The sequence below is a fragment of the Oncorhynchus masou genome, chromosome 13 (genome assembly GCF_036934945.1).
Source record: "Oncorhynchus masou masou isolate Uvic2021 chromosome 13, UVic_Omas_1.1, whole genome shotgun sequence".
Classification (NCBI taxonomy): Eukaryota; Metazoa; Chordata; class Actinopteri; order Salmoniformes; family Salmonidae; genus Oncorhynchus; species Oncorhynchus masou.
The window spans coordinates 39,577,629-39,591,940 of NC_088224.1; the positions used below are offsets into that span (position 1 = coordinate 39,577,629).

At 49.7% G+C, this 14,312-nt stretch overlaps 1 protein-coding gene across 1 annotated transcript in view; it reads right to left on the minus strand.

The window, feature by feature from the left end:
* The window catches only part of LOC135552310 (ephrin type-A receptor 7-like), a 202,443-nt gene that overhangs the window by 17,698 nt on the left and 170,433 nt on the right, over window positions 1–14,312 (minus strand). Inside the window, exons 6-8 of the mRNA XM_064983864.1 lie at window positions 6,791–6,915; window positions 5,058–5,280; window positions 4,625–4,733 (exon numbers count right to left, since the gene is read on the minus strand). Coding sequence (XP_064839936.1) covers window positions 4,625–4,733; window positions 5,058–5,280; window positions 6,791–6,915 — 457 coding nt within the window. The remainder of the gene's footprint in view (window positions 1–4,624; window positions 4,734–5,057; window positions 5,281–6,790; window positions 6,916–14,312) is intronic.

Below are 14,312 nucleotides of genomic sequence, written 5' to 3' on the forward strand. Positions count from 1 at the left end.
GGTCGTGAAGAAGCATTCAGCGATTGAGTGGTCTCTAATTCACAACCAGTTTGAAACAAAAGAAAGGCACAGGGTCAAACAGAGCTAAAGGCTAAATATGTGCATAAACATATAATAAAACACAGGAGGCTGGTGAGGGGAGCACGTCTCATAATAATGGCTGGAATGGAGTGGCATGTTTGATACCATTCCAGCCATTACTACGAGCCCATCCTCCCCATTCACCAGCCGCCTGTGGTGTACAATATACAAGAGGAGTGTGAGTGCGCGTTATTGTTTTTGTGTGATCGCAACTGTGCATTAGTGTCTGCTGTGTGAATGCATGTCCGTGTATGTGCGTGTGCGTCTGGCTGTCTGCCGTGTGTGTGTGTGTGTGCTTGTTAATGCGTGCGTCTGTTCATGTGTGCATGCGCTGTCTATGTGCGTGTCCTTGTTTGTGTCTGTTCATGTGTGTTAATGCGCACGTCAAGCCATATCACCAGTGCATGCACACACGGTGCGATGGGAAAGACAGGTTTGGAGGGGATGCTGACACACACACACACAGACTCTTAAACTGCAGGACGAGAGAGAGAGAGAGAGAGAGAGAGAGAGAGAGGAGTGGGGAAGAATAAGACAACCAGCCTTTAGGGACAATCTGTCAGGGCCAACCAGCAGACACATGCAGAGAGAGAGAGAGAGGGCAAGAGCGCAAAGGGCATACTACAGCCTGGTACCATTTCAGCCCCTAGCCCCTATACCTGCCGCTTTCACAGGTCTGAAAGCATGGACAGGTGTAAGCTCCACCTAGCCCTACACCATAACGCATCAACCGTCATCTGTGAAATCCAAAATGGGCAGACGGATCCGAATGGAACCAGGCCCAAGGACAAAAAGAAAATAAATAATTTATTATTTAAATAATTGATTTAACCTTTATTTGGACAGGGAGTCAATGCCGAGACCCAGGTCTCTTCTCCAGATGACCCCTGTTAAGCACCCCAATACACATCAACATAGCATACACCTTAAAGTACACGCACAAGGAGTCACTGTTCCATCATCTCTCTGTCTCGACAGGGGCGTTGGAGTTGGACTGGGTCAGGCAGGAAAAGAATGAGGGAGGAGCAGGGGTGAGGGGAGGGAGGAGTGCAGACATGCCTGTACCTGGCGGTTGACAGCTGTGTGTAGGGAGAAAGAGGAAGAGGAGGAGGAGGAAGAGTGGAGAAGGAGGTGGAGAGCAGCACCACGCTAGTAGGAGCTATGTTGGAGGAGCTGGACGAGAGACTGCTGGGTAGAAGAGAAGAAGGGCAGGGGGGCGGGGCTAAATCACAACCTCTCTCCTCATTGGCTACAGGACAAGAGGTGTGCCCCAATTCTCTGAAATGGCTTCCTTTCCGTTTGACGTCATAGGACAGCCTGGATGTAAACCAGAAGGTATGCATGGTGCTTTCACCCAGAGCCGAGATACACCAAAGACTTCGGCAAACTATTTTAGTTCGAATTTTATTGGCAGAAATAGCTCATTTATCTCTTCCAGTGAGTAGCACATTCAACTGCTATGTAGTGTGCCAACATAAGGGACAAACTCTGTAGAGGAGGCCATTTTAGAGTATTGGGATTCACCTTGTGATGAGCATAGAGAGCCTCACATGTACGGACATAAAAGACTACGAGGGGAGCTAGGCTGAGGGAGTGAGGGGAGGAAGTGAGAAAAACAAAAAGGGGAAATCGAAAGGAGAGTAGCGGAGCACAGGGGGCAGATCCAAAATGGAGTAGGTTGCTGCCCATTGGAGGAGAACACTGATTGGAAAGCCCTGGTGTGTACCAGGCGTGCAGAAAGTGTGACAAGGGACTGAGCCTCTTTCGCGCACTCTTTATTTCCGTCTCATCCACCCCTCCTATGATTGGGTCACAGTTCACGCACATACGCAAGGGCCTTCCACCTACACCGTTCTTCCTTTCCTTCCTACTATATTTATTTCTCTCCCTCCATCCCCCTCTCCACTGACCGCGTGACCAACAGTGTCTGTCCAGAGGCAGCAGAGGGTAAACAATCAGTGACCAGTCAAGCCTGAACTTCCTGGAGAGATTAGGGGCTGCTGCTACTGCCCTGTAACCTTGGCACTGTCAAACTCTGTCAAGCAGGAACGAAATGTGTGTGTGTGTGTTGCATCTGTCTGTTCATGTAAACTACTGTAGGAAAGGGACCTTCTATATGCAGTGTGGCAATCACTATGTACGTCAGTGTCAGTATGTGCATGGCTATAACAATGCCTCCCTCTCACGCTACGTGTGTGTTCCAGTAATGTGTCCGTAAGAGGAGGGGGGGGGGGGGGACAGGAGAGATGGGAGAGATTCATATACGTACCATATAACCTCCAGGCAAAACACATCTAGCCGACCCCAGACACAATTTCAAACTGCCTGATCTGACAGGGGCATTTCATTCAAGTGGAGATAATCTGACTGTGTGTGTGTGTGTGTGTGTGAGAGTGAGCAGATCATCTGTAATTGTAGCCCTGCGGTGACATCGGAGGTCAGCCATATTTGCAAACATGAAAGCATGGTAATTGAGGCATCAACCCACCTGCCTGCGTCTGAGGACGAGAAGAGCTGGCTAATAGCCATGTTCTCATAGACTGATGAACGACGCAAGCATTCTGGGATGAGCAGTTTCCAATACATCCATTCTCAATGAAGGTCAATTGGTTCACACTGGTAGGGATTCTGGTCATGGGGGCGTGTCTGCAGGATTGGGTCCGTGTGTATGGGTCAATAAGTCACAGTATGTATCTGAGCGGGTGTGTGTGGGGTCCATTAGCCGTTTAAAGCATGTCGGTGTGAAGGTGTAATTGGCCAGTGTGTGCAACATATCCTTTTGTGCGCGCGCGGGTATGGGTGGGTGAGTGTGTGTGTGTGCATGGGTGAGTGTGCGTGCGTGTGCATGGGTGAGTGTGCGTGAGTGTGCGTGCGCGCGTATGGGTGAGTGTGCGTGCGCGCGTATGGGTGAGTGTGCGTGCGCGCGTATGGGTGAGTGTGCGTGCGCGCGTATGGGTGAGTGTGTGTGCGTGTGTATGGGTGAGTGTGTGAACGAGTGTGTATGGGTGAGTGTGTGAACGAGTGTGTATGGGTGAGTGTGTGCGCAATAAGCGTGTGTGTGTGACAGTTCCTGTGTGTCCTCAGCGTATTGTGTTGGTGTGAATGAATGAATGAATGGAAGCTATTTCACACTCCATCTAATCCCATCTCCCAGATTAATGTGGAGCAGGAGAAAAATTGAAGAAAATAGAGGGTTTGTAAAGTCGGACATCTCTTCTACACAAAGATACTGGGTGATAAGTCAGCGACTGAGTGTGTACACTGCTGTGTGTGTGTCATATGTTACTATCTTAGACTAACATTCTAATTGCCTCCATATTAGATGCACTGACTGTGATGGGCTCTATACAAGAGTGTGTGTGTGTCATATGTTACTATCTTAGACTAACATTCTAATTGCCTCCATATTAGATGCACTGACTGTGATGGGCTCTGTACAAGAGTGTGTGTGTGTCATATGTTACTATATTAGATGCACTGACTGATGGGCTCTGTACAAGAGTGTCGGCCAAATGGGTCAAACGCAAATGTAAGATCTGATTGCGGCCGTTCGTGTGTGTGCATATATAATTGTGTGTGTCTGATTGGGAGTGTGTGTGTGTGTGTATAATTGTGTGTGTCTGCGTGGGAGTGTGGAGTCTGAATGCCAACATGCTGGAGCATGTGTGATGGAGTGTGTGAGAGCGCGGGGGAGTGTGTGTGGGCGTGTGAGTTGGGATTTCTATAGACGTAGACAGATGTCAAAGTGCACAGAGCTGAAATGGAAGAGAACCACCTTCCATCTCTCCACTCAACTGAATAAAACACACAGGACTTCTGTGCACACAATGTCTATTTTGGCAAAACGTCTTGGCAACAACATGGAATTGCCCTTAAGTTGTGTAGTTACTACTCTGGTAACCATTGGTAACCATAGTGAAAGTACTCAATTGTGCATAACTGTAAATAATGTACACAAAACTATGGTTGAATGACAAAAGTAAGATCACAAGCCAAACAGGATGAGTCTAATTTAAATCCTGGAAACGATACAACCATTTAGCATGGCTGCCCCAGCATTGCCAATCTAAAGAGCCTTGCTAATGCTCTATATTACAGTGGCTCTGAGCTGAGCTGATTGAACATGCATTAAAGCTCTTCTCATTGTGATTACATGCTTTGAGGCAGAGTGCTTCTAGTCATTGGATTATTGTAATCAGGATGATGATGGAGTGGCATGAGCCGTGACTGAGTGTGTGTGTGTTTAGGAGTGTGTGTGTTTAGGAGTGTGTGTGTTTAGGAGTGTGTGTGTTTAGGAGTGTGCGTGCTTATTGTGTGCGTGCCCCATTGTGGATGTACCTTCTTCAGATGTAATTGTTTGTGTGTGTGCGTGCACGTTGTGTATATCGGAATGTGTGTGCTGTATGTGTGTGTTCGTGCATATTGTCTGTGTATCTGTAGGAGTGTGTGTATTCATGCCTATTGTCTGTCTCTCTGTCTCTCCCTGTGTGCGTGTGTGTGTTTGCGTGTGTGTGTGTGGTGTGTGTGTGTGTGGTGTGTGTACCTTCTCCAGAGGAGCAGGCCCACTCCCATAGAGAGCAGCATGATGAGGGCGGCCACAGACACCACCACGATGATGATTACTGGGTTCTGCTCACTGGACGCCAGCGCCACTGTGGATTGGAACGGACACACACACATTGTTTAAGAGCAGGTACACGGGAGAATACACACACATACATAAAGATGACACAGATGACAATAAAGTGACACCCTATCACTGAGCAAAAAGAAGAGACATTTCACAGCTTGATTTCTAAATCCTGGAGCCTTGCATGTACCCCCCCCCCCCCCCCCACACACACACACCTCAGTCTTTAGAAAACAGGAGGCCTCTGTGTGGGCTGTCTGGACGCCCACACAGCCCTTATCCCAAGCTGCCTCGCGGCGATGGAACGAGATAGCGAGGAAAATGAGGGAGAAACGGGCACACTCACGTTCGCCAAGCGTCTGCAGCTCCAGGGGAGCGCTGTAGCCTCCGTAGTCGATGGGAGAGGGGGAGGAGGAAGAGGAGGAGGCGGCGGCGGAGAGGAGGGAGGAGGGGGCCGGGGTGGAGAAAGGGCGGATGAGGAAGACGTAGGTGGTGCCAGGCTTGAGGTTGTTGACGCTGATGCGGGTGGCGGCCGTCTTGACCGTTGAGTAGCTCTTGTCCTTCTGTTCCTGAAGGAGGGAGGAGAGAGAGTGGCCGGAAAGAACGTTTGAAAGGCGTTTTGTCGAAACATGGCTACGCTAAAACTACAAGAGCACCAAGCGGGTATACTCTCTGTCGCAAAACACGTAGTTTCTTTTTTTTTTACATGGTTCTCCAGAGCTCAGTTGGCGGAATCAAACGCAGGACAGTGCGTTTGATTCTGGGGACCACCCGTATGGAAAATGTATGCACGCATGACTGCAAACGGTGTTCGGATGCAACGACATATATTATAATGAACACTTTCGACTGTTCCCTTTCCTGTCACTCGGTTGATTCTGAGTGGTGCCTATTGCGTGTCATAAGATCACTCAGAGAGCGTTGGGCTGGTAACCGAGAGGACGCTGGTTCGCATACCCGAGCCGAAAAGGTGAAGGATTGGTCGATGTGCCCTTGAGCAAGCCACTTAATCCTAATTTGCTCCAGGGGCGCCGTACTAGATTGGCTGACAATATGGAAAACAATACAAGCAGACTCATGTGATTCAAAACAATTGACTCTAAAGGTTAAAGGCTGTGAGACGACGTGCATAAAACCTTCAGAATCAAAGCAAAGAAACAACCCTAGGATCTGCATGCGTGTCTGCATGTATGTTTAAGTGTGTGTGTGTGTGTGTGTGTGGTGTGTGCCGTTTGCTTGTCGTCACGTGGTAATGAATATTTGGAGGTGCATGCTTTGAGATGAAATGTAACGCGACGGAGTTGACCGAATGTGACGGAGATGACAGTTGTAAACGGGACGGAGTGGACCGTATGTGACGGAGTTGACAGTTGTAAACGTGACGGAGTGGACCGTATGTGACGGAGTTGACAGTTGTAAACGTGACGGAGTGGACCGTATGTGACGGAGTTGACAGTTGTAAACGGGACGGAGTGGACCGTATGTGACAGAGATGACAGTTGTAAACGGGACAGAGTGGACCGTATGTGACGGAGTTGACAGTTGTAAACGTGACAGAGTGGACCGAATGTGACGGAGATGACAGTTGTAAACGTGACGGAGTGGACCGTATGTGACGGAGTTGACAGTTGTAAACGTGACGGAGTGGACCGAATGTGACGGAGATGACAGTTGTAAACGTGACGGAGTGGACCGAATGTGACGGAGTTGACAGTTGTAAACGTGACGGAGTGGACCGAATGTGACGGAGATGACAGTTGTAAACGTGACGGAGTGGACCGTATGTGACGGAGTTGACAGTTGTAAACATGACAGAGTGGACCGAATGTGACGGAGATGACAGTTGTAAACGGGACGGAGTGGACCGTATGTGACGGAGTTGACAGTTGTAAACGGGACGGAGTGGACCGTATGTGACGGAGATGACAGTTGTAAACGGGACGGAGTGGACCGTATGTGACGGAGATGACAGTTGTAAATGTGACGGAGTGGACCGTATGTGACGGAGTTGACAGTTGTAAACGGGACGGAGTGGACCGTATATGGCGGAGTGACTGAGTTTAAAGGTTCTTTAGTTACCTTTTCGTAGTACTTGATCTCATACTCGGTGCTGCTGCTGTTGGGGTAGCTGGGCTCCCTCCACACCAGGGTGAGGCTGCGCTGCTCAATCTTCTCCGCACGCAACTCACTCACCAGAGAGGGCGCTATTTAGAGGACGGGCCAAAAGAGAGAGGGAATCATGTGAGAAAAAGAGAGAAGGCGAAGAGAGGGTGAAAGGGAGAAAATAAAATAAATAATTTAATGTATTTATCAAAGTTCTTTCTGGGACGACTTCATCCAAGTCATAAAAGTTTCATGATGTTAGCGCTGAGCGGGTCTCCATACAGTATTCATTGATGGCTGGAGGGTGGAGATGTTCTCTCCCTATCTGACTCAGTCCTGGTCAAAACTTTTGTTTCGGACTCAATAATATCCAGTAGATGTGGTGAATGAACACTGACCATGAACAGTGTAAAAAAAACAACATTTCCACATACTTCCTTGACCACATGACCTGAAGTGACCAGGAAACCATCCCTTGTTACCACTGATGCTCCGAAAGCTCCGCCCACTCGTCAAGCTATAATTAAGAGGTCATTAACGAGGTAATGCAAAATTAGCTGACACTCAAACCTCAAAAGGAACACTTAAGCGCAGCTCATTTTCAGTCAACGACCAGTACGGTTGAAGCCTTTTGTCATTACCACAATTAACATATTGCTAATGAGCAGCAAATAGTCAGTAAACATTCATTATATTTTCATTGCTAGGTATTTTCTGTCCATCTGCAGAGTCATGTTTCAATTTGTGCAATTCTCCCTTTCTTTCTAAACCTCTTTCCCTCTCTCCCATGTCAATTCTGATTAGTCAAAATTTCTCTCCTCAATCGTGCTTCTTTCACTCCTAATCTCTTTCGAGACCCCCCCCCCCCACCACAAACACTCTGATTTTACTTCCTTTCTATCAAATATACGAGCACACACGCATCCACCCACACCCCGTGTGACCCCGGCCCTCAGTCTCCCTCTCAGTGGAACCGGTGTTGAAGTCGTTTTGAGGCGAGGATCAAAGCCAGAGCCGACCTTGTCTTTCGGAGTATCCCTCATATTGGCCCGTGTCTTACTGGCAGCTAATGAGGGCTGCACACAGCCTGGATGAGCCTGTTCAATTACAGCCACAGGCAGCAACTCAATGATGAGACAATAGAGCGAAATGGACTGGTCAAAGACAAAGCAATCTGAAAGAAATCCTATGAGTGTCTGTGTGTATTTGTACTGTGTGTGTGTGTGTGTGTGGGGGGATCTATCTCCACCTACTCTCATCTCAGTAAAAGGCAGAGGTCTCTACCCAGAAGCGCCTGAAAATACTCGATACACGCGGGAAACCGTTGAGCCTGAAAAAGCCAGCAGCGTTGTGGTTCCTGACACAAAGCGGTGCGCCTGGCACCTACTACCGTACCCCGTTCAATCCTCTGTCTGCCCATTCACCCTCTGCATGGCACACATACATACACAAGCCATGTCTCAAATGTCTCAAGGCTTAAAAATCCTTCTTTAACCTGTCTCCTCCCCTTCACCTACACTGATTGAAGTGGATTTAACAAGGGACATCAATAAGGGATCATAGCTTTCACCTGGTCAGTCTGTCATGGAAAGAGCAAGTGTTCCTAATGTTTTGTACACTCAGTGTGTACCGCACTGTAAACAAACATATACACAATATGGTGACACACACACACACACACACACACACACACACAAGCATAGGCAGGCACACAGACCGATACTGGCAGAATCAGACGCATGGACACACAGGCAAGCTCACACATCCCACGTGAAATACGTCGACAGTGTCAGTGAAGAGAGAGTAACAGGCGCCACTAATTCAGCAGCGAGTGCTGAATTAGATGCACTAAGAACACCGTGTCAACTTGCTCTACCGTCTACAACTCCGGGCCATTGTTTGCCATTCCTTTGTGATTAATTATGCATGGGACAAACTGCTCCAAGACTCCGGCTCAAATGAGTCCGGCTCACAGCGGTAACGCCATCTGACAGAATCCTCTCTGCGGACACGTAGCCAAACCCGGTGGTAGTACAGGCTTGTATTGAGTTTGGAAAACACTAACACACTCCAAGGGAGAACATTTCAACCCGACACACCCTGGTAGTGTAGTTGCAAGAACAGAAATATAGTGTGTGAAGAAAACCCACACACACTTGGAAAAGACAGGGGTTTAGTTACACAGACCAACGTAGTAATACGTTACCCAAACCCGCAAAATATTCCATCTCGCACCGGCGCGCACACACACACACACACACACACACACACACACACACACACACACACACACACAGAACCCCCTCACACACCTAGACACACACACTAATATCTAGTTTCCCCATCCGGTCTGAAAGCAGCTGGTGTGTGTTCATTGGGCTGACCCCTGTCTGAACGAAAGGAAATGGATGCTGAGAGGAGACTGAATTGGCCGCGGCAGACCAAGCCTAATTTCCACAGGCATTAGACCGGAGGTTACGACCTTACAGGGCTCCACTGTAATACACGACCAGACTCTGTGGCGAACCAGACAGATGAGCCACACCACACAGCTTTAACAGTCCCCCCCCCCATCATAGACAGCTTCCACAGAATGACATGGAGGGAAAGATGGACGGATTTGACACAAACAGATCCAATCCCTTTCATTTCGGAGTCCAAGATGTTTTAATGGTGAGGAAGGCATTGAAGCTACGTGGTCTGATGACTCAGTCCTGGCATGTGTCTATGCAGGTGGTGTACAGGCACAAACACGGCGTCTGATTCACAGGCAGTTGCACCTGCCTACCATCTGTCTGCCACCAACAAAGTTGCAGTATGAAGAGACATGATAAAGTAAAAGACAGCTATGCGACAGGCAGGTAGATTGGCACAAAATGGCCCCCGCCTCCACAGTTGGATTCTATCCTCACGCAGCCAACCAAGGTGCGGTATAAATACATGCTACATTGTGCAGACAAAAGAAGATGTGGTGGCGGCGGTGGCTCTATTGCAGGTAATGAATACAATTTGGCACAAAATGGCCTCTGTGTTCCACAGCTGCACATGCCGTCCGTCTTCACGCAGCCAACAAAAGGTGCACTATGCTGCTTCTCGCTATCACCGAAGACAGGCAGTGGAGCTGTAGTCCCTCAGGACCACCACAGAGAATGAGTGTGTGTGAACATCTCTCCCTCCCTCTCTCTCTCTCTCTCTCTCTCTCTCTCCATCCATCTCTCTGTCTCTTTTTTTCTGTTCTCCCCTACAGCCCTGTTTATGCCTCTGCAATGAATAAATCCATCTTACCATGCAGAGGTTCCTTTGTTCTACTCGTCTCTCTCTCCCCCCCGTCTCTCGCTCTTGTGTGTGTGTGTGTGTGTGTGTATACATCCAAAAAAAGACGAGTGATTGAGCCAACATGTATCAGCCAATCATGTCAGAGAAGTTAACAGGCTGTAAAGTACAACTGTACAGCATTACTCCAAACATCTACAAGCTGGGTTAAAGCTGACTTGGGGAGGAAAGGAGATGAGTATAGTGCTACAGAGGCATCCCACATCTCTGGAGTGCCTTTATGTGTGTTTATGTGTCTCCATGAGTCTTGGCATAGCTAAATGAACAATACCATTATAAACACTAAGATACTCTGGGACAGAAATACATATTTGGGGTGATGGTAGAAGATCTTTTAAATGTTTCTGAGATCATCTGAATGCCACTACATTGTGTGTGTGTGTGCGCGTGTGTATACCCACCAGTAAAGTGTGTCAATTCCCCTACATAAAGTATGCATCTCTGTGACAGTCACCAAATCCAACGCAACCTTTTAAAAATCATTCAACACACAAATAAGCCCCAGCCATCAAAAAAAAAAAAGCCCACTCCCTTCAATCAGAATCCGTGTGAGCCACAAAGACAGACCCGCGATAATGACGTTGTGTTGTGGCCCAGCATCACCTCCCAGGGCTCACTATCTGGCAGTGGCCCCCGCTTTTAATCTGGGTCTATCAGCCGGCCCAGCGGTGGAGCGCTATCTGGCAGGATGTTCCCCGCTCCCTGTGTAATCTGCCCTATCAGTATTCTGTCTGTCTGCACGCACCGTGCCGGGCCGAGATAAAAACCTCACAATTACACCAGCTACCCAAAATAGGAAGGGGAGGTAGGAGGAGAGGGGCGGACGGATCGAGTCAGAGGCAGGTATTATTGCTGGCCATTATCATTCATATGAACCGCTGTCTGTGTGCGTGTGTGTGAGAGTGACATACGTTCTGAGAGAAAACACACGACAGAGGAGTCTGCAATTTGTGACGAGAGTGGGAGAGAAGGGTGAGGGAGGGGAGAGTTGACACCTGACACCTGCCACAGATACATTTTCATCTAAAGTCCACGATTATAGACTGTGGGGGCTCGGCGTGAGTGTGTGTGTCTGCGTGTGTTTGTGTGTCTGCGTGTAGCTGTGTTTGCATGTGTGTGTGCGCTGATAGCACCTCAGTGTGTGATAGAGAGAACCAGAGGAGGGTGACAGAGTGATTACATGTGCCAGCCTGTGGGTGGACGGATGGATGGATGGGTGAGCAAGAGCCAGAAAGTGAATTAACGAGAGAGGCACATGATTGAATTATGAAGTCAACTTAGTCCCCCCCCACCCCCCACAGTTCTATAGACCAAATTCATCCGAAATACACATTCCCCAAATCATTCTCAAATGTTTGGGTCTCAAACCAGATTGTCAGTAAGTGGTTTGGACGGACTAGCTCCTGAATAGCCGAATAAGCTCAGTCTGTCAGTAACTATCCTCTTCCTGTGATTTTTGGATGGGCGAATTCTTCTGTCTTCTTCCATAACCCGTGACGGTTGCTGTAAGCCAGGCAGACTGTGGCGGGGCTCACATCCACACATACTGGGAGAGGCAGACCTGTCACCGCGGTTTGGCAGAGGAGACGGAGAGAGCTCAACACAGCCTGACAGAACACCCAGTCAGGGGGAAATGCACACACACACACACACACACACACACACACACACACACACACACACACACACACACACACACACACACACACACACACACACACACACAAGCAAGCCCATGCACATACACGTGTGTACACAAACACCCAAATAGACACAAGCAAGCTCACACACTCACACAAATAAACAGCAAACAGAGGCAATGAATTTACAGGGAGTGCAGAGTGAAGTTTGAGGGTATAAAGTGCTGATGACTGCTTAAAGAGCAAGAGAAACACTGTCACACAGAGATGGATGCACATACTGTGTATCACAAACAGACTCTGCATGCGCGCGCACGCACACACACACACACACACACACACGACCGTGGGGATATGTAGGCTAAATGGGAGGTGTGTGTGTGTTCCATTTGTGCTGTATTAGACGTCAGTGGGTGTGAGCTAACTGATGAGAGGCTGCTGTGTGTTAGGCCTGTCACTGTTGTGTCTGACAGACCAGCAGGAGGGTGACAGACAGTTGAGCTCATCAACAAACCACCCGAGACACACACCGACACACACACCCTTAATGGAACACTGGTCACTTTAATAATATTTCCATATGGTCTATCCTACGTATTCTTCAGATATACTACATATTCTATCCATTATGTCTATACATCACTCACACACACACACACACACACACACACACACACACACACATACATATAAACTCATCAAAAAAAGAAAAGTCCTCTCACTGTCAACTGTGTTGATTTTCAGCAAACTTAACATGTGTAAATATTTGTATGAACATAACAAGATTCAACAACTGAGACCTAAACTGAACAAGTTCTACAGACATGTGACTAACAGAAATGGTGTAACGGTTTTCTTTGGTTGAAGGAGTCGGACCAAAATGCGGCGTGGCTATTGTGAATCATATTTTAATGAAACAAGGAAAACACAAATCAATACGACAACAACAAACGTAACACGAAAACCGTTACAGAATCACCCACCACAACAGGACCAAGCGGAGTGACAAAAGGCAACAGCGGCGCAATGAGGAGTGGACATGGGACGTTATATTGGATGGCAAGGGTTGCTACACATGGGAGGAGATCCTGGCGGGAAGGGATCGCCTTCCATGGGAACAGGTGGAGGCTGCTAGGAGAGCAGAGGCAGCCGGAGAGAGGAGCCGGCGATATGAGGGAACACGGTTGGCAAGGAAGCTTGGGAGTCAGCCCCAACAATTTCTTGGAGGGGGCTCACAGGGAGTATGACGACGCAAGGTAGGAGACCTACGCCAACTTCCTGTGCTTACCGGGGGGCTAGAGAGACCGGGCAGGCACCGTGTTATGCTGTGGTGCGCACGGTGTCCCCAGTGCAGGTGCATAGCCCGGTGCGGTACATTCCAGCTCCGCGTATCGGCCGGGCTAGAGTGAGCGTCGAGCCAAATGCCATGAAGCCGGCTCTACGCATCTGGTCCCCAGTGCGTCTCCTTGGGCCGGCTTACATGGCACCAGCCTTGCGTACGGTGTCCCCGGTTCACCTGCATAGCCCAGTGCGGGCTATTCCACCTCGCCACACTGGCAGGGCGACCGGGAGTATTCAACCAGGTAAGGTTGGGCAGGCTCGGTGCTCAAGAGCTCCAGTGCGCCTGCACGGTCCGGTCTACCCAGTACCACCTCCACGCACCAGCCCTCCGGTGGCAGCTCCCCGCACCAGGCTTCCTGTGCGTGTCCTCGGGCCAGTACCACCAGTGCCAGCACCACGCATCAGGCCTACAGAGCCTTCATCCTCTACAGCGCTGCCGGAGTCTCCCGCCTGCTTAGCGCTGCCAGAGCCTTCCGCTTCTACAGCGCTGCCGGAGTCTCCCACCTGTTCAGCGCTGCCACAGCCTTCCTCCTCTCCAGCGCTGCCGGAGTCTCCCTCCTGTTCAGAGCTGCCAGTCTGCAAGGAGCAGCCAGAACTGCCAGTCTGCAAGGAGCAGCCAGTCTGCATGGAGCAGCCAGAGCTGCCAGTCTGCATGGAGCAGCCAGAGCTGCCAGTCTGCATGGAGCAGCCAGAGCTGCCAGTCTGCATGGAGCAGCCAGAGCTGCCAGTCTGCATGGAGCAGCCAGAGCTGCCAGTCTGTATGGAGCAGCCAGAGCTGCCAGTCTGCAAGGAGCTGCCAGTCTGCAAGGAGCTGCCAGTCTGCAAGGAACTGCCAGAGCTGCCAGTCTGCATGGAGCAGCCAGTCTGCAAGAAGCAGCCAGAGCTGCCAGTCTGCCAGAAGCCGCCAGAGCTGCCAGTCTGCAAGAAGCCGCCAGAGCCGCTAGTCAGTATGGAGCAGCCAGAGCTGCCAGTCAGCATGGAGCAGCCAGAGCCGTCAGTCTGCCAGGATTCGCCAGTCAGCCAGACTCTTCCAGATCCGCCAGTCAGCCAGGATCCGCCAGTCAGCCAGACTCTTCCAGATCCGCCAGTCAGCCAGGATCCGCCAGTCAGCCAGGATCTTCCAGATCCGCCAGTCAGCCAGGATCCGCCAGTCAGCCAGGATCTTCCAGATCCGCCAGTCAGCC